Below are 19,357 nucleotides of genomic sequence, written 5' to 3' on the forward strand. Positions count from 1 at the left end.
TTTCACACAAAGCGTTTCTGTCTGGAACAAAGTCAGTCTATTGTGGACAGGGAGGTCACAGCTTCCAGACACATGGGGGCAATTTATCCCGTCACATTCAAGTGATTGGATGGCTTCTCACTCATTGATAAAGTCTTACATCATTTGTCGAGACCAGGATGATTTATTTATTGGGTGTTACAAAAGGTGGTGGGATGGTTTTCAGGAGAAAATACAATATTGTTTATGTGCTCAGGGGAAAAGTTTGCAATATATTTTGAATAAAAATGTATTCAAAACAAATATTCAGTAATAATATACATCATCTGTAGTGTCACATGAATGTATGATAAATAGCTTATATTACCATCAACATTTTTCAAAGCAATAATCATATAGTAAATTAGGTCACATGCATTACACAAATCATGACTGTGCGTATTTGTCCTGCAAGTGTATGTCAACAAAATCAACTAACAAAATGATTTAAGTAAAAGTGAGGCATGTTGGCAATTACTGATCAGCATGCAGTATATGTAAAACAGGAAGTGGACAAAACAGCAGACACATCTTATGTTACAGCAGCCTTGACAAATCCGATGAAGCGTCTTTTTCGCTTGGGAAGTTGTCTAATATTGACCTGAAAAAGACCTTATAGAAACGGTGATCCTTCGACCGTCCCTGACACTGATGAGTGTCGTTAATCATCTAAGTAGCATCACCACATCACCATGTCACTCAAAATTTAAAAACAAAAGGCTCAGCCCTAAATGAAAAGTCGAATTAGGCTGGACAAAAGTCGTAGACTAATGAACAGACAAATGAATTATGCATTTTACGACAGGGTTGTCGTACTTTAGAGGTCTTTATCTTATTTTGTCCACAACCTGCATCTGTGAGTAGACATGCCTCATACTGAACCTACTCACACCCATCTTTGCTTCATCTCCCAGGCCCTCTCACTCATCCAGTCCTTAGTCCTGCTAACAGCTGAACGCTCTGCTCCCAGCACCAAACAGAGCCTGGCCAGTTTGGGACGGTTTCTCTCCAGGTAGTTCTGGGTGTCTCTCTGCAGCTGGTCCAGGGCCTGTGGGCGGCTCTCGTCCAGGGACACCACAGCACTTAACATGGGGTTGAAGCGGAAGTACACGTCCGGAGGAAGTAGCTCGTCCAAGAGGGTGTGAACCCCTTCAGTGTCGGTAGCACTGCTGATCAGGTTGCTGATTTTGGCCCTGAGGCTGGTGGAGGTGACAGGTGCCCTCTTAGCGTTGTCATAGCGACCAGTGCCAAGAGACAACACACACTGGAAGGGCTGGTTGGGCCACAATAGACGACTCTCGTGAACAGCCAAGGCGCAGGGATTGTTCAGGATTATTCCTCCGTCCTACAAAAATGCACAGACATAAGTGTTTTTGCAAAGAAAAAAACAATATTATAAAAAAAACATTTATATTGGGATGTTGAAACATGAGGTTCAGATCCTCAGTAAATCATTTCCATTCAGTCCCTTACCACATATTTACTACACTTCTGTTCCTTTCCCATTTAAATGTGTCTTTAGTAACATAATTTTGCTTACCCTGATAACCCTGAAATGCAGAAACAACAGCAGTGTCCTACCTGGTGAATGTCACTTTGTAAGGGGAACTCCTGAAAGTATCCTGGAGCAGCTGATGATGCTCTCACTGCCTGCCACATCTGGCAGCCTGAGGCTCCTGCATAGCGGCTGAGAGAGCCTGGTTTGTGGTTGTAGTTGCGGAAGACGAAGGCCTTTGGACTGGTGCCCCAGTTTACCACAGCGCTGACTGCTGAAACCTGAGCATGCACACTCTTTTGTCAGCAGTGCTGTTGTACGCCTGGTGGTGATTTCATGAAATCAACTAACATGGTGACTGCAGTATTCTTACCTTGGGACTAAACTCATCCCTGGCTGTTTTAATAAGCACTTTATGCCCCAGCTTTTCCCTAAAAAGGATATAAACAGAAAATTGTGTAAGAGCAGACTGTACTGCCTGTCTTATTAACATGCTGAGAGTTCACTGCCTTCACTGGAGCAGCTGTCGTGTTAGAATCTACTCTGTGCATACTGTAATATCGCCTCCCAGGTCTCAGTGTCATAGTAAGAGTGACTCCAGCCCATCTTCACTGTGCCAACCAGAGGGTTCTGTCGAAAAACCTCAGAGCCAAAACGGCGATACATGTCAGCACACTCCTCAAGAGAAAAATGGGCCAGACCCAGCATGAAGGCCAGAACAGCACCTTTAATAAACACATACAAAGACCCTCAAGTGAGAAACAGAGAAACATCACCCAACAGAGAAACAGAAACATGGCAATGTTTTTGTAAATATATTATATTGTTATTTTTTTTTTTTTAGTAATTCCCAGTTGTATTATTTGTCACCTGTGCTCACACCACAGATGTAGTCAAACAGCTGGTGGATCTTCTTGCCTGTTTCAGCTTCCAGTAGCTTTAACATTTGCAAAGGGACCACACCTCTGTAGGCAAAGAAAAATTACTGATGAAAGAAAAAAGAGTAAACATATGAAAATAAGCTAAAACAAGTCTTACCAGAGTGTTACACTGGGTTTTGGTTCTTTACAATATGTAATTAGGACAAAGAACAAGGTTTTAATTTCTCCATGTACTCTAAACATCACATTATTTTAGAGTCCATGGTGAAATTAAATCTCACTGGTGCATTTCAGCCTCTTGTGGCCAAAATGGGTAATACAAATACAAACACTGAAATATTTTTTTCACCTGTCAAAACTTTCACAGATAGAAAAAATATATAAATGGATCTGAGAAGCAGGAATTCCAAGAATTACATATACAATCAAATAATGCTTTGAGTCACTTTCAAGCTAGAATTACAACAACAATAACACTGACACTTTATACCTTCTTTAGGGTGGGCTATTTTTCTTATTTTGGATTAATTTTATCAAGAAATAACTAAGAGATTAACTGATGAAAATAATCATAGGTTTCAGCTCTAACTCTGTGTTGAAGGGCCACCATTCATTAATAATCAGTTGTCATATAGCTACCTTGTGCCACCACCATCAATTGAGAGCACTCTGATTCCACGACCTTTGACTGGATCCATGTAGCCAATCAGAGCCAGTGTTTCTCTTAAGGTGCTCTGAAGCACCTGGTTATCTCTGTAGATTCGACGCTTTCTCAACAATGTGACTGCAGTTTTCTCCTGGAGATAGAAACTCTCTTTAGAATTCACTGATCTCCAGTCAGTTTGTTAAACATTTCTAAATGTGACTGCTTAACAGACCTGCCACATTAGAGCTTTGCATGATGGGTAACGGATAAGGTGTTCATTGAGAGCCTCCACACAGGCAGTCAGGGCTTCTGGAGATGAAGCCTGTACCAGACTGCCCTTCAACCCTCGAGTCACTTCCTCTGCCTGCCTCTGACTCAAGACAACCTGAAAATGTGAAAACAGAAATTACTTAAAAACATTTGCATAAGAGTTCAATTTTTTTTGTTCACACTTCTGTAACAATACAAGCTTTTTTTTTTTTGCAACCTGAAGGCAACCGGCAACATGCACTGTCAACTCACCTTCCTATTCAATACTGCCTCTGGTGATGCTTTGGCATGTTTGGGCTTACTAGTCTGGGTCAAGGGGCCCACCTTCAGATAAGCACCAAGCAAGTCAGGGATGGCACTTGTGGGATGGCGAAGGCAGTCCATAAAGGATACAGTCTTCTCAGAGGGGGCAGAATCAGAGTTCATCGCTACAAGGAGATTTCTATCAGTGTCTTCATCCAATTCACTTTGTCCTTTGAAATACTGATTGATGTGACCAGCCATTTGGAAATAGTTCTCCCCAAAGCTGGTGGCATTACTGCTGCTGTGGAAAAGGCCTTTAATTTCTTGTTTTGGCTGCAGCGTGGCACCTTGAGTTTGTGAGGTAGATTGTTTTGGGAAGTGGTTTTCAGAAGACTTTTCCACAGTTTTCACAAGTTGTTCTCTCTTGGGCTGATCCTGGGAAGCTTCATCGGTTACTTTGGCACCGAAGTATTTGTTGATGTGTCTTGCAAAGTGAAGGTAGCCCTCCTCCCATCTGTTGGAGATATTGTTAGATTCCATTCCTGTCTGATCACCACCAGATTTTACATGAGACCTTTCAGTTTCTTTGGAGTTCATGATGCCAGTGTTTTTCATTTTTCTCCTTTTCTGCCTCCTGTGTGCCGCTCTAGTGGAAGACATCATTTCCAGATTGTCCTGCATTGAACCTTTTGCAAAGCCGCGAGAAAAGACTGAGTTAATGTGATTAGCAACATAACTGTAGCTCTCACCAAATGTTGTTGCCAAAGAGCTGATGTGAAATAGTTGCAGCCCAGAACTTCCCTGTGTTGACAGACTTATTCCTGAGTTCTCCTGTTTGTCTTTGCACTTGAAGGACTGTGTTGCATTCTGGCCCTCAGATATTTGTCTCTCTGTGGTTGCCTGATGACTTTGACTACGCCTCTGTGACCTGCCAAGATAGTCTGGAGTTGTGACAACACGACAGGCACTTTCAACGAGAGGTACAATGTCCTTTCTCTTGAAATAAACATTAATGTGTTTTGACAATCGGTTAAATGACTGACCAAAACGTCCTCCCAGTGAGTTCAAGTTAAAACTGTACTGAGCCTCTTTGAAAATCCCAATGGGAGCTTCAGTTTTGAATGTATTCCTGTTGGAAGATGAGTAAAAACGCACAACCTGGAGATGTTTCCCTCCTTTTATAGAATTTCTGATTAAGTGATAAGAGGTAGAACTTGTATCACAGTAGTTTAAAATTTTAAAAGTAGATTTTCTGGTAAATCTGGAAAGATGAGGTGGTGACAGCAGTGTGTTTCTGTGGAGGTCCAGGCCAAGTGGTGCTTTAGCCAGATGAGGGTACTTTCTGAGAAGGCTCATTAGGTACCTAATTTTACAGTACGACCTCAGAGTCTTGTTCAAAGAATTTGAACACAAGTTAGTGCTGAGGTAGCGACCCATGTTCGACCTGATGTTGTGAGCAGCAACAAATCAAGGTTCAAATGTCAGTCTTGAGCTTTCATTGATTTAGACTGCAGGAGCATTTGCAAAAGGAAATCTAGGGGAAAAAACACAGAAGAAACACATTAGAAATAGACTAAGAATCTACAGGCTTGCTAGCAGTTCTGTGAGGCTGTATTTTGGCACAGTGGTACTTTGAGCTAAAAGCTAACATCATGCATACTAGCGTGCTCATAAAGACAATGTTAGCAATTTACTTAGCAACATTTCATAATCATCACTGAGCAAAGCACAGCTGAGGCTGAATGCCTGTACCAAATTGCATGCCAATCCTTTAACAATTTATAGAGACATTTCAATAACAATCAGCAATGTCAATCTGCCTTTTGCAAAAGCAGAAATGTCAAGTCAAATTTCTACAAAATTTGAATTTTGCGCATCCTGACAATGACATAAGTAGAGCCAATAGCTACCATTGCTAAAATGACATCACAGCAAATTAATAAAGTGCCAAATAATGAGAACAACCTTCAGACAAAAAAAAAAAGTGTTAAAGCACCAGCTAAGTGTGTCCATTGCCTCTTCATGTCTTTTCAGAGCGAGGCATATAATCACTTCTGTAAACAATTCAGGGCGAGCTGATTGTGTACAAACATGGTGTTCCACAATAGCTTTGCATTCATGGTTTCCTAGTAGCCGACTGTGTCTTTTAATGAATGTAACACAAAACCTCAGAGTCAATACATCAGAATACATGGCCTATAAATAACTCTCTACATTCTTCCAATACATGCATGACTGCAATGGGTGAGGAATTTGAGAACACAGAGATCTTAGTAAATATGACTGTACTTTATTCCTGTGTGAAATAAAATGCCTTCATAAAGACTTTCTGTGGTGCCTTCACAGTGAGAAAGGCATAACATAGCAGTTTGTGTATGCAATAGTCAAACACCTTCTATGGTTGTTTTCCACTTAAGTGGGGGAAGGTCATGAACCAAAGCAGCTTATAGTCACAGTAACCTTGACAGGAAATGTCTGAGGAAAACATTCACAGAAGATTTACCTTAAACACCGAGTTCTTCTGTCTTCACAGCTCCTCTTCAACCAATTTCCTGTTCAGTACTAAACCCACAACTTTTGTAAAATTGTAAGAAGCACTGTTCCTTATGTTTTGATCCTTAATGCAACTCTTCTCTTGTGCAGTGCTTTAATCTCATTGGCTGAGCTTGACTGGAGGAGGGGGGGCAAGCGTGACCAATGCTTTGTGAGACCACACAGGCTTAAGGTCATGTGTTGTCACTGTTGACTGCAGAACTAGAGACACAAATCTAAAATTAGGTAGGGGTGACAACTTATGGGTCTCAGTGAGCTCATGTTATCGGCTTCTTACGTCACAGCACAACACACGCACATATACACAAACAGCTGTGAAACTGGTCTCGAGCTCTGTCAGTCTAATACAAAACATTTACAGGCCTGTCCACAGGTTACAGCGTAAATATTTTGTGCATATGAAGTATGAAGGAACAACTGCACAGGTACAGGAAACAAAGGGGTAACATATCTACGTTTAGGGGTACCTAGAACTTAATCACACTCTAATTACTTTCATTACAAAATTACCCAGAATATAGTAAGAAATCAAAAGGTGCTACCAGGATACCAGCAGAATGAGCCTTTATGTCCAGCTATGCTGTGAAAAAGCACTTAAACTGGATGATAAATAATTATTTTACAGTCCATTATTGATTAATAATTTAAGAAAAACAGACATAACATAAAACTGTGAAGTATTAGTTGCAGCAATGTCACTTTTGTAAATATATTACAATTTTTAAAATTAATGACAATATGAATAATTTTGTTTAGAAACAACACAGTTTTCTTTTCCACTTTTCCTGTCGTGTTGCCCAGTGGAAACATAACTTTGTCCTGTGATTCTTAAATTCGCTCAGAGATAAATGAAATACTTAGCATTTACTTATACATCGTGAAAACAAAGTTGTTACCCTCTCATTCACTAACCTTGCACATAAATAATTATACAATAATTTGCAGATTTTAACTTCAAGTTTGCTCCAAAATGTATTGAAGTCATTTAGATTGCTGTTGTGGAAAAGAGAAGTTAAGCGTCCCAAGACGAAGACGAAGATCGTCCTTAACCGTCGACAAGCACATTCTGTTCTGGGCAGCAATGTGTTCCTGCCAATAGCAAGAGAGGCTCCAATAAAGTTAAAAACTACTGAGTGTCTGAATCTGTCCGCCCAGAAGTTACAAACAGGTCAATCGTGAGCTGACCAATAATCATGACTGCCAAATAACACAATCCCCTTGGAACAATTTCACTCTCACAGCTTGTATTATTTTAGACTTACAGCGACATCTAGTGGCTGCTTCCTGCCAGTTTGCAGCTCTATCTGGTTTTTGAATGAACCTCAGCCTGAGAAGCTGCGATGACAGGAAATTGCCTGCATTTTGCTTCAGTTCAATTTGTTTCCCATAGTGTATATTTGTAATAGTATGACATAGTCATATATGCAGTACAACATTACTACTTGTCTTTTGCAAGAAGAATCTTTCTCTTCCTTGTCATGGTTACATTTTATTTTCTTCAGTATCCAGAGTTTCTTTTGTCTCCTCGTGTGTTATCTTTAGCTGTGTGCTTTAGTGCAGTCTGAAAAATCACAAATCACAATCAATTAACTTATTAAACATACTTTATTTTCCAACTTTACTTTCCTTTTTTTTTCCTGTAGTCAAAAGTCAATGTTTCTTCTTTTCACAGCGTCCTGTGGTGCACATCTCTGCCCGTCCAGTCCACTTTAAGCGATTCCTGGCAAAGATGGCATAGGACTTGTCCATGAATGGCCTCACAGGTGGCCACATCATGAAGCGACCCAACCAGCCGAGGCCCACTGCACTGTACATGACTGCAAAGGCAGGGACCCCACGATGAACCTACAGATACACAACTGGGTTAGTCAACTGGCATAGTGCATTTATATCTAAAATCTTCAGAGTTGAGATAAAGAATATCACAGTTGTAGGAAAGTCAGTGGAAAGTAAGTTCACCTCATCTTTCTCATCTATTACATGCATTTCCTCCATTGCCATGTCATAGCTGACGTCCTTGTATTTCCCTCCATCATAGCCCTGCTGGGAGATATCGATAAAGTCTACTTTCCTGGGCTTATTTCTCTGCAGAAACTGGAGGAACCGGATCTCAGTCACACATATTGGGCAAAGCCCATCATACAGCACCTAAAATGGAACAGGGAATAGATGATTACAGCAAGCACAAGAGCAAAATGAATGATACTGAGAGAAATCATCGCAATTTAATGCTTTTATGGACAACAATTCTTACTACTAGTCCAGGCCATGTCAAGATATATTTTTTTGTGTATTTCAGTAATGTTACCCTTTCCAGTTCTGTGTGAATATGGGATATATATTTGAGCCTGAGGGGGTCCCAAAACTCTTCTAGTGAAACCTTTTCATGTGAAAGACCTCGTCAGTCGATGCACATAAAAACAGACTCCCCCATTTGATAGGATTTTCTGCTAAGAAATACCCTCTGGGACAAAGTCTTCATCGACCTGTTTCCTTTTTCTTCACAACGTAATTGCATGTGTCAACAGAGTCTTCTTCTTTCTCCTTCTTTAAAATAATATAATAAATGTTTATTTTTTAACCTTCTCTATTTGTCGACACCATGCAATTGACTCAAGCACCGTTGCGTGGTCCCCGGACCTCACTTTGAGACCCACTGGCTGACATTTAAAACCAAGTTATGGGTAACCCCTGCTGTGCATGACACATGGCAGTGGCAGTTGTCATGTGTCAGCCTCGACTTTTGGCGCTGAGCTGAAGCTAACAGTTTAGTTTCATTGGACAGGTCAAGCAGCTGCTCAGCCCTACAAACTCCGGCGGTCCTGATTCACAGTTTTTTCAGGTGAAACGTCTAAAATAATGACTTGGTGTTTGTGTGAGTGTGTTGCTTATCCACTGGCTGCTGACCCGTAGCCACGCTGCCGCCTAGCTAGCTGCTAACGCATCGAGTCTGACGGAGCGTGTGTTTGCAGTGACAACTGAATGACTAACATTGATGTTATTAACTAAGACGTACAGTCGTTAATGGAGTCAGAAACTGTGTATGTGTAGACTGTGTAGGGACACAGTAACACAGAGAGGGGCGTACCTTGACAGGTGCAGATTCAGAGCTGACGGTCCGATGTTGGTGTCTGCAGAGAGCAGCTGTTAGCGCTGTCCTTGAACTGACACAGCTGGGGACTCTGGCTAAACATGATCTCACGTTGGAAAACATCTGAAAACTAACAATGTAGCTATAAATATACAAATCTAAATATAAAGCTGAGAGAGCTCTTGTATCTCACACTCTGATTTTAGCTAACGATACAAACCGACGACTCACGTGTTACACAAGCGGTTGAATAACACAAAAAGGTGACCCGTCGCTTTCAGAACAAACGACCGGCGGACAACGCTGACTTTACATAAAACATTATCTTGCTTCCTCACATTTGCCTATTTTTTCAGATAAAGTTACACCGCAACAAACTATTCGACCACAATTTAAAACAGCTGCTGACTGGAGGAGGCGTGGTCAGTGTGTGACTCCGCCGCTGGAGTGGCAGAGATGAGGTTGGTGTGTGAGGTCTCACTCCGCTGCTCAAATGTGAGCTGAATGAATCTCAACTCTCGCCTCAAGTACCAATACCACAACGTAGAAATACTGGTATGAGTACAAATAAGTATTACGCATCGAAACAGTTTTGACTAAGTAAAAGTACAAAAGCATAACCAAAATTAAAATTACGCAGAATGACCAATTTTAGAATAAAGTGCATCATTTTATGGGATTGTAGTTATTGATGCATTCAAGCGCAGCTCGAAAATGTGGGTCTTTGCTGCTATATTAAGAACTAGAAGGAGAAGGAGAAGGATCACTTTACTGGCATCAGCATTTATTTGTTGATTATGTTTTCTGTAATTAATCGGAAGCTGCATTGGAGCTTGTAATTTCTAGGCTAAAATCGGTTGCAGTGGAGTAGAAGGTTCAACTAAAAGTAGTAATAGCTAATAGTAGTACAAGTGCAAGTACTTGAAAACTGTACTTAAGTATAGTAACTGAGTAAATGCCCTTTCCATTGTTGTTAGTCAGTAATATTCAAGTATGTTGTCATTTACCAAACATAAATGATTCTCTTTCTTATAAAGTGTTTCTCATTATTCTTTCTAAATAGCTGGAACTTGATACAGGGATGTTCTCTGCTCGTTCTCTAAGCTAAATGGCTCTCTAGTGTAATGGCTAATTAAATCTGAGTGCCTCATGAAGATAAAAGACAGCTCATTTTGTTAGCATTCAACACCCACAGGTCCCGTGAGGCTTTGATGGCCTGTTGATCTGTGGCTAAGACTCAAGGGATGTGTTGTTTTCGTTTTAAAATCATCAGGTGGTCCTGTTCCGATTTACAGCTGTGTGAGTGCACACATCAGGTTGGGGCAGCAGAGGTTTTCAGATTGAGAGGAGGGCCTCTTCAGGGGGGCTGCAAACAAGCCCAGACTTTGAAAAGGGTAGGGTTTTTGTGTGTACAAAAAGTAATAAAAAAATGACCTACCTAGATCTTCTTTGTGGCAATAGTGGATTAACATGATTTCTGTTGCAGCATGATAAAATGCTTTGGAAATGCCCTCTGCAGGACCACACAGAACTTTTAAACAGATTAAAAGCAAAAGGTTGTGTTTTTACTTTAACACTGGTACTCCTCCCTGTCTGGTGTTGACTTTATACAGTATATGTCCTAAGATCACGGCCTCTTGCAGCGTTATTGCTTTTTTTGTGTGTGTGTGTGTGTGTGGTCACTTGCGTTAGTCGTGCAAGCGCGCGTGATGAGATCAAAGGCCTTAGAGCAGTGTTTTTCTGAGGGAGGTAGCCACAGCCTGGTACTCCGGCAGGGTCCATAGCCTGAGCAACACACTTTCAAGGACTGTGCCGAGGTGAGCTTTGGAGACATGTGGAACGTATGTATGTAAAGCTCTTTCACACTCTGTTCACTTCATTTACCTGTTTCCACTGCCCAGCTGGTGAAAAGGAACATGCCCCCTGCAGGAGCAACAAATCTAGGCTACACCCCACCAGATGGAGGCTGGGGTTGGGCTGTCGTCTTCGGGGCTTTCATCTCCATAGGATTCTCCTATGCCTTTCCCAAGTCCCTCACTGTCTACTTTAAGGAGATTCAGGAATATTTTTCAGTTTCCTACAGTCAGATTGCCTGGGTATCCTCAGTCATGCTTGCCTCTATGTATGCAGCAGGTCAGTGGCAGATATAGCCTCAGTGCTGTAAACCCTCAATGACAGAAGGTACCAAAAAAAAGTGAGATATTTCTCTCCTCTGTGCAGGACCTGTGAGCAGCATACTCGTCAACCGCTATGGCAGCAGACCCGTGGTCATGGTCGGCGGGGTCCTGGTCAGCACTGCCATGGTGCTTGCTTCTTTTGGCAGTTCTATAATACATCTCTACCTCTGTATTGGAGTAATCGGAGGTAAATAATACTTTTTGTTTTTCATCACTAATCACGTCAGATAACCTAGAGTTCATTTCAGTTTTGTCAAGTCGCTGCTGTTCTTTTTAATGTTTGATTTTTACGTTGCCTGGTTGTGACTGGCTGACACAGCAGGATGCTAGCTGAGACCCACATTAAGGAGTTTTTTATTAACAGAGCTAGTGCCTAGTACTGTTGTTTGTGCCCCTGTAAGCGGTCAACACAGGCCAGTCTATGTAATATGTAAGTGTTTACTCGAATCACAAGAAAATGTCCTTGCCTTGTTAAACTGGTCATGTCAAAGCAACAGAAAGAGTGAAGTTAGACTTTTACGTGCACGGATGTAAGCCAAACCACATGATCATGCTAGTAACAACAAGCAAACAAAGCTCTCAGACTTTACCCTTTAGCCTAGTGGAGATGCTTTACTTACGCACAGAGAAGAACTATACATGGGTGAAAAGCCTCATTTCATGTTGGAATTAAAATTCAAATACATCTATGCTCATAAAATAAAATATAATGTCAGTAATGATAATTTGGACTGCAACTAACAATTATTTTCATGACTGATAATGAATAAAATGTAGTGAAAAAAAAGTCACAGTTTCAGATGATTTCAAATCACTTCTTCACCAACAGTCCAAAATCAAAACATTCAGTTTACTATCACAAATGACCAAACAAAGGAGGAAATCCCCAGGACTGAGATGCTGCACGTAAAATACGTAAAATATTTTTTTTTAACTTGGACTATTTACCAATATTTTTTGTCAGCACTCATAATGTAATAAAAGTTTAAATTTGCTCAAAAAGCATGGAGTACTTTCGAATTGTTATTCATCTTTGCTCTTTTCAATGCATTTATATCAATATTTCAGCACCTTTTTGAAATGATGGGGAATAATAATATTGAATTGCTGTAGTAGCTAAAAATGTCATTATTCTCAGGGCCTCAGGGTGGACATGGTGTTTTTATGGTGTAGTTTTATGATGTAGTTTGTAACTAAAACCAAAATCAGAATTTCTCTCCAGACACTGTGTGACTCTGAATGTTAACCAGTCATCCCAGTAAAGCTGCTGCTGCTGAGGAAGACTTGAAGCTGTTTCTTCACGTTTTCTTTTATGATCTATTTTATTTTTTTTTCAGATGATGTAAGAGGCTTGCTGTTTCTTGCTTCAAATTTTCATTTTACTGAAAAATTAGCATCACAGATTTTGCTGTATATTCATGAGATCCAAGTAAAATCCATTGTTCATGCAAAGAAAATGAAGCATGTTGTTATTCCAACAGGCTTTGGCCTTGCCTTTAACCTACAGCCAGCCTTGACGATCATCGGTACCTACTTCCAGGTCAAAAGGCCGCTGGCGAACGGCCTCGCTATGACAGGAAGTCCAGTTGTTCTATTCACTCTGGCTCCTCTCAACCAATTTCTGTTTGATTCTTTTGGTTGGAGAGGGAGCTTCCTCATCCTGGGATCCATTTGTTTGAACTGCTGTGTCGCTGGTTCTTTGATGAGACCGGTCAACAAAAATGCCAAACTCAAACCAAAGACTGAGCCACCAGAGAGTAATGGGACAGCCGCCGAGGAAGCTGCTGCTGCGGACACATGTGCACAGTCAGATAACCTACTGACTAAGGAAAACCAAGATGAGAACAGGAGTCTGGGCTGTATGCACAAATTCGTAGATTTCTCGCTGTTCAGACACCGGGGCTTCCTCATTTACCTTGCTGGTAATGTGGTCATGTTTTTTGGCTTTTTTGCGCCTGTGGTTTTTCTGGCACCATATGCCAAACATCAAGGCAATGATGAATATTCAGCAGCTTTCTTACTTTCTATTTTTGCTCTGGCAGACATGTTTGTCAGACCAGCAACTGGCCTCATTGGCAACACCAAGTTGATAAGGCCACGGATCCAGTACTTTTTCAGTTTTGCAGTTTCATACAACGGTGTTTGTCACCTTTTATGCCCACTGGCATCTGGATATACGGGTCTGGTTGTTTACGCTGTCTTCTTCGGCTTGGCTTTCGGGATGCTTTCTGCACTGCTCTTCGAAGTTCTGATGGATCTCGTCGGGGCTCATCGCTTCTCCAATGCAGTTGGTCTTGTCACCATTATTGAGTGTGGACCAGTGCTTCTTGGACCTCCAATTTCAGGTTTGTGCATTGACAGATATTTTTATTTTAGGTTACAAGTTCATTAAAAAAAATTTATAAAATGGAGACCAATGAAATGTGCATCTTCTCTTTCAGGTGCCCTTGTTGATGCTTTTGGAGATTACAAATATATGTACTATGCATGCGGGGTGTTTATGCTGGTCCCTGGCATATTTTTCTTCATCATGCATTACTACAACTACAAGAAACTGGATGAGGAGCAGAAACAGGCTGTGGCTGTGGAGATGAAGACTTGTGATGAGGCAGTGCAACTTAAAATGAGCCAGGATGATAAAACAGCCCACGAAACAGATGAGTGAACCTGCTGACTTAGATTTTATTTTAGTGGTTGTAGAAAGATGACTCAATGCTCAGACGTTACTGCAGGGCATTCACTGTATAGGGTATTACTGATGAAAATTGTTTTCTACCTTGGATGAGGTTGCTGGACACTTTGGACCTTGGCTACATATCTTCAGGTCAACATTTGATATTGCAGTGCCTTTTTTGTGTGTATTGTTATTATTATTATTACAGTATGTCACAACCAAAGGCCTTTCTTCATAAATCATTCAGAACTACCTCTGTTCGTTCCATTGCAATTATCGTAATGGCCCTGTAAACTAATACGGTCCCTCTTTGTTTCTTAGGTGGATGAATAAAAAGTAATTTTCCTGAGGGACTGGTATAAAATAATGAGTCAAAACCCTCAACACAGAGCCACGGACTATAAAAGATCATCACCTTAACACTAGATGGCACTGCACACTTTGATGTGAGAACTCCAGTGCAACACTCTCTCATATTAAACTGCACTTGAACAACAGACTGCTTCATTTGGTCATTTGGTTCTTTACAGCATTATTTCCCAAAGTCTGGGTCGTGACCCTCCCATGGGCCACAAAGATATTATGAATGGGTCGCTGAGGGCACTGCAATTAAAAAATGAGAAAATGAAATGTCTGTTGTAAAGACCACAGAGGAGCTCTCTTAAAATGTCTTCTCTGGAATCCCCTCATACTCCACATAAATTTCACTTCCACTTTTTGAGAAAACTTCTTTATTCGTTCTTCAAGTTCTAGTCTACAGTAAAATACATTTTCAGTGTCTTGGGGATCTGTAAGAGTTGTTTCAGCGGGGCATTGCTTTAGTACAGTCATAAAAATTCAGTATGAACTTATGGAAATGTTTTAACTTTCAAATGTGTGAGGAGAATCCTATGTGCATTTAATAGTAAGATAACATTTGTATGTGTAGGTGACGAGCTGAAATGTTGAAACTTAGCCTCACTTGTGCATAAGACACCAAGACATTCACCTTAGCTACAGGCTAGCCAGACATTTCAGATTTTTTAAAGTGCTGTTTTTAGTGTTTTTGACCAACACTTTTGATAGGTAATGCACATCTCTATGATGAGTATTATGAAGAACCTAATAGCACAAGATCAAAGGATTCGGACTCATCTAACACTCTGCAAAGAAAATGTGTGACGGTAGATAGATTGGTGACTTATGTTAGGTCAGCATGAACCCACAACAGGTCAGACTTTATATTCTAACACACTGCATGATTACAACCCCTTAGTGACAAACCCCGAGCACCTGCAATACAAGATACATGCTGGAGCCATTCAGGAAAAGAAGGAGTCCATTATTACAGATGTATGCTTAAATGATCCGTTCTTATCATGTCCCTGCAAGGTGCATATTGACTTCCTTTTTAAGATGGATGAAAATTGCTTAAGTGAGTGAATCAATATGTTTATTTATATCCTTAGATAACATTATCGAAAAATCAGATAAACAGTGAAAGTCCATAGCTTATGGGTGGGTGGTCTCTTCTTGGATCCTGGTTTGGGTCAATAGAGCACAAACGCAATTCTGAGTTGACTTCACACAATGGGCTGACAGTCCAAACCTCAAACCAATTCAACTTAGTGTAATTCAGTACAAGGAAAAGCTGCAAATTGTCATGTATGTGAAGCTGCAATCATGAAATCGCTGGCATTTTTGGGTGACTAATGTTTAGTCATTACTTAAATGTGATATCAAATCAGTTACACTTGATTTTTCTAATCAACTTCTGGATTACTCAACAAATGATTGAAGCTCACAATTGATAAACTGTTGAGTACTTTATTATTTTTTTGTACAATCCAAAGGTTTGTCAGAAGTATAAATATAAAATATTAATTATAGCTGTCAGAAAAATGTAAGTGGAGTATAAAAATGTGAATACTTAAGTAAAATACAGATACCTCAAATGTGTACCTAAGTAGCTGAGTTTGGGGAAATGTGTAGATGCACGTGTTAATTTCCACCACATAACCAGAAACAAGTAGTGACATGTAAGCAGATGCAGTTTGCAGTCAAGCCATATTTTAGTGGGTAAACCAAAATTGGATCAGATTTGACCCAGTAATTTTTAATGTGTCAAGGGAAGTGTGAATAATTAAAAGCTGTCTTGAAAAAAGACAGGTATCATGTATGATGTGACAAAACTTATCATCTCTTGCAAGACGAAAGATAGGTTAATGAGAAGACACAACGTGAGAGAACGAAGACCTCCAATTAGAGGCACTTCCCATACACTCTGTATCGTCTCCTCAGTGAGAAGCTTGAGCATAATCACTGTGATGAACTGTGACTGATGTCAGTAAATCTGATTTTAATTGGCACCAAGAAGATCGAATCAAGGTAGCTCTGCGTCCAGTCTCCGTAACGACTGCTACCGTGCTGACATGACGTTTTAACCACACTGCTGGTTTGAGCAGCTGCACCCCCAAGTTCTGTTTCAGACACACAGTTGGGATGTCTGTAAAGAAGAGAGTGATACTGTCTATTTAATCCAACATGTTTGTTAATAACCTTTGCTAATCTCCTTTACCCACAGCAGCAGAACTAATCTGTCTTCGCAATGTTTACACTCAGAGGGAGGGCAGCGTCATGTGAATACCAGAGACTTAAGAGTTTATTCACCAGCCCTGTGGACAGAGCTATTAATGAGGCGTCACTGGTCTAAAATAAACATTTATAGCCAGGGCAGCACACATGGATACGCAGGGCATCTTGATAAGTTCAAGCAGACGGAGGAGCAATTGCCATGTCAGTCTATCCAAGGAGCTCTCAAGGACTCAATCACACCTACCAGAGACACCATGTCCTGCAGTGTGTCTTAACTGACTGTCTTCCCTGATGGAACACAAGATTTACTGAGATCATTTGGTGAAAACAAGGCACAGAGTACCCTACTCTCAAAATCAATAATCTTTGCAAACAGCTACCTTAACATCAATGAAGGTCACCTTGCTATTCATTGAAATCATGTGTATTTCTCAGATATTTTTGAAAATTTGATTTTCTCCAGCAGAAGCAGCCAACATCTGAATATATTCACTGTCCTCAATCCCTGGAGGGCACCCTGAATCAGATAAAAGTTATCTGTTCTACAAAACACTCAGATAGCTGATTATACTCGTTAATGTTAATCCTGAAGGCACATTTGTACACAGATAAATGTGCAGCGTGCAGTAAGCTCTGTGTACTGCAGTGGTGGGAAGTCACTAAGCACACGGAAAAAAAATTTATATGATGAACTTGTAAAACACATTCCATGATTAAACATTAAACTCTTATTGAGTCTAATGAATATTATAGACCTAATGGATATTTGTGAAAAATTTAGCTTTTAAATTGTCAAAAAAAAAAAAAGAAAAAGTTAAATTGGATTGTTTTCCACAATCCAGTGTGTCATATTTAGTTATTCACATGTGACAGACACAAGGCTACATTATCAATCATTTGGAGACATGTCCAAGTCCAGTACTTTCCTTTAGCTCTGTTAGCTAACTGTCAGCTGGCTAGCTGTGCTTGTGGCTTGGCATTTCATTATCAATATAACATGTAATATATCTAATGTTAGCTAACATCGGTGCTCAGCCATGAACACTGAGACACTTGTTGCAGAAAAGCGTTTGACACCAAGTATATCAATAGTCTTTTGTGTTGATGTGCCTGTTCTTTTGCCTTTTTGATATAGCAGACACCCTGTTATTTTCATTCAGGAATGCAGGCGTTTACCCGGTGGAAAATTCTTGCTTGATTAATGGATTTATTTATCATCATCTTTATTTATTTATTTATTTATCATCATCTTCAGACAGTACACTTGCAAGATACTGTAAGGCTTGTAAGACTTCAATTAAATGAAGCGCACATCTTTGCTGTAAAGGATTTCCTTTACACCCCGGAGAAAATGTCGACCCCCTGATTTCCATTGCATAGTTCACACTCTGATTGTACTGAGAATGTATAAGAGATTGTTCACACGTCAAGTATATCAAAACACTGCTGGAATAGTGAATCTCTACTATCTTTGAATGAATACGGTATAAATGCCATTTTTGGATGTCTATGTCCTTCTCAGGCAAATTTAGTTTGGTATTGAAGATGCCCAGTCAGGCAAATTGTGCTGTTTCTGCTGCTGCTGGACATCATTCTTCGTTGTGGAATACAAATGGGACAAACACGGAGCCCTTATGAAGACGGCCACTTTTTTTAACTCAGACAAAAGAGGAACTTAAACCCCCAAACTACTCAATCATGACGCCTGTAAAAGAAACTGAGTCACAAAGTAAAAGGACTTAATAAGATTATGTTACCCATAATTAACAATGTGTGAAACACATTTGCCCAAACCGGGGACAGTCCGTCATTTTTGTCTGCCGTCGAGCCTAAAAATGTGTGAATTATCATGCAAACACACATTTACCCCACTTTTCAGAGTTGACAATGCAAAGCCCCTGACCAATATCCTTAATCTGCCACTCAAAATACATTTAGCCTTTGTGAGAACAAATGTGCGCGGCTGAAACACTGGTTGTGAAGACTCTCTGCTGCCTATTAGAACCATTGTTCCTCTTTATCTGGTGAACACAGACGACCACTGAAGCTTGCATGTCTGGGGACGGTAGTACTGTTGTGTGCATATTACAGGAAGAATACAAGGATTGTCCTGTGGATTATAATCTATCCTTTGAATAACACACTGAATTAAACTGCTATATGAACAATTTTGATTAAAGTGCCGACACACTGCAGGACATAAACTACCCACAAAGCACTCCAGCATCTACACATTGTGCAGACATGCAGTCAGATGCAATTGGTGCCATGTGGACTATAAAACAAGCAAGTGGGTTGTGTTATCAGTCTATCAAGGCAACGCACTTAAGAATCCAATTCCACATGAGAGATAACATTGTAAGATTTCATTTAATTCCTTAGTTTGATTTGGAAAATTGTATTGAATCTAAGATAGTTCCAGATGCCCATCTGTAGACACCTTAGATAGGCATTCCAGCGTCATGTCCCTAAGGGATCGACACCCAGGCCTGGGCTGAGACTGAGAGCACAACAGAGAGCCTGGGCATTGAAAAGGGAGAGCAGCAGAAATAATTATAAGAGCAACTGAGGCGTATCAGCTTGTCCTTGCCACAAAATGAAAAGCAGGATGAAACATGATGGCACAAATCCACTGCAAGCTCATGTACAGTACCTGATTCACTCCTAACATCTGTGTAATTACACATCAGGAACCTTGTAATATTGGGATTCTGTTACCAAATTGTGTCGTCTGC

General features: G+C 40.4%; 3 protein-coding genes across 8 annotated transcripts; 1 reads left to right on the forward strand and 2 right to left on the reverse strand.

Annotated features, from left to right (window-relative positions):
• Nucleotides 1-143: 143 nt before the first annotated feature.
• LOC124063393 (calcium-independent phospholipase A2-gamma-like) lies at nt 144-7,240 on the reverse strand. Of its 2 annotated transcripts, XM_046397018.1 has the most exons (10): nt 6,057-7,239; nt 4,303-5,087; nt 3,563-4,199; nt 3,273-3,425; nt 3,034-3,191; nt 2,384-2,478; nt 2,067-2,238; nt 1,887-1,944; nt 1,600-1,794; nt 144-1,363 (listed from the first exon to the last, which is right to left on the reverse strand). In XM_046397018.1, the coding sequence occupies exons 3-10, from the start codon at nt 4,166-4,168 to the stop codon at nt 905-907; spliced, it is 1,896 nt and encodes a 631-aa protein (XP_046252974.1). In that variant the 5' UTR covers nt 4,169-4,199; nt 4,303-5,087; nt 6,057-7,239; the 3' UTR covers nt 144-904. The 2 variants fall into 2 exon arrangements, with proteins under 2 accessions (XP_046252974.1, XP_046252973.1); XM_046397017.1 differs by having other exon boundaries at nt 3,563-5,087; nt 6,057-7,240.
• Nucleotides 7,241-7,692: 452 nt separating this feature from the next.
• Nucleotides 7,693-9,630, reverse strand: LOC124063395 (uncharacterized protein At5g50100, chloroplastic-like). Of its 3 annotated transcripts, none has more exons than XM_046397025.1 (4): nt 9,429-9,630; nt 9,195-9,320; nt 8,066-8,254; nt 7,693-7,951 (listed from the first exon to the last, which is right to left on the reverse strand). In XM_046397025.1, the coding sequence occupies exons 2-4, from the start codon at nt 9,318-9,320 to the stop codon at nt 7,757-7,759; spliced, it is 510 nt and encodes a 169-aa protein (XP_046252981.1). In that variant the 5' UTR covers nt 9,429-9,630; the 3' UTR covers nt 7,693-7,756. The 3 variants fall into 3 exon arrangements, with proteins under 3 accessions (XP_046252981.1, XP_046252980.1, XP_046252979.1); XM_046397024.1 differs by having other exon boundaries at nt 9,195-9,327; nt 9,418-9,630; XM_046397023.1 differs by having other exon boundaries at nt 9,195-9,327; nt 9,429-9,627.
• slc16a7 (solute carrier family 16 member 7) lies at nt 8,800-14,545 on the forward strand. Of its 3 annotated transcripts, none has more exons than XM_046397020.1 (5): nt 8,800-8,948; nt 11,099-11,330; nt 11,418-11,561; nt 12,856-13,719; nt 13,816-14,545. In XM_046397020.1, the coding sequence occupies exons 2-5, from the start codon at nt 11,114-11,116 to the stop codon at nt 14,037-14,039; spliced, it is 1,449 nt and encodes a 482-aa protein (XP_046252976.1). In that variant the 5' UTR covers nt 8,800-8,948; nt 11,099-11,113; the 3' UTR covers nt 14,040-14,545. The 3 variants fall into 3 exon arrangements, with proteins under 3 accessions (XP_046252976.1, XP_046252978.1, XP_046252975.1); XM_046397019.1 differs by lacking the exon at nt 8,800-8,948 and adding an exon at nt 10,090-11,014; XM_046397022.1 differs by lacking the exon at nt 11,099-11,330 and having other exon boundaries at nt 8,804-8,948.
• The last annotated feature ends 4,812 nt before the right edge of the window (nt 14,546-19,357 follow it).

This window comes from Scatophagus argus, chromosome 8 (assembly GCF_020382885.2).
Source record: "Scatophagus argus isolate fScaArg1 chromosome 8, fScaArg1.pri, whole genome shotgun sequence".
In the NCBI taxonomy this organism is placed as follows: domain Eukaryota; kingdom Metazoa; phylum Chordata; class Actinopteri; family Scatophagidae; genus Scatophagus; species Scatophagus argus.

Bases quoted from the DNA above. Each gene is read 5' to 3' on its own strand.
- LOC124063393 (XM_046397017.1), bottom strand. From the start codon at position 4,990: ATGGGTCGCTACCTCAGCACTAACTTGTGTTCAAATTCTTTGAACAAG. The intron at 2,479-3,033 runs GTAGCTATATGA...CTTTGCCTACAG, and splicing joins ATTGATGGTGGTGGCACAAG to AGGTGTGGTCCCTTTGCAAA. The intron at 2,239-2,383 runs GTGACAAATAAT...TGTTTATTAAAG, and splicing joins CATCTGTGGTGTGAGCACAG to GTGCTGTTCTGGCCTTCATG.
- slc16a7 (XM_046397020.1), top strand. From the start codon at position 11,114: ATGCCCCCTGCAGGAGCAACAAATCTAGGCTACACCCCACCAGATGGA. The intron at 11,331-11,417 runs GTCAGTGGCAGA...TCCTCTGTGCAG, and splicing joins TGCCTCTATGTATGCAGCAG to GACCTGTGAGCAGCATACTC. The intron at 11,562-12,855 runs GTAAATAATACT...TTATTCCAACAG, and splicing joins CTGTATTGGAGTAATCGGAG to GCTTTGGCCTTGCCTTTAAC.
- LOC124063395 (XM_046397025.1), bottom strand. From the start codon at position 9,320: ATGTTTTCCAACGTGAGATCATGTTTAGCCAGAGTCCCCAGCTGTGTC. The intron at 8,255-9,194 runs GTACGCCCCTCT...GTTCCATTTTAG, and splicing joins CTGAATCTGCACCTGTCAAG to GTGCTGTATGATGGGCTTTG. The intron at 7,952-8,065 runs GTGAACTTACTT...GTGTATCTGTAG, and splicing joins TAATAGATGAGAAAGATGAG to GTTCATCGTGGGGTCCCTGC.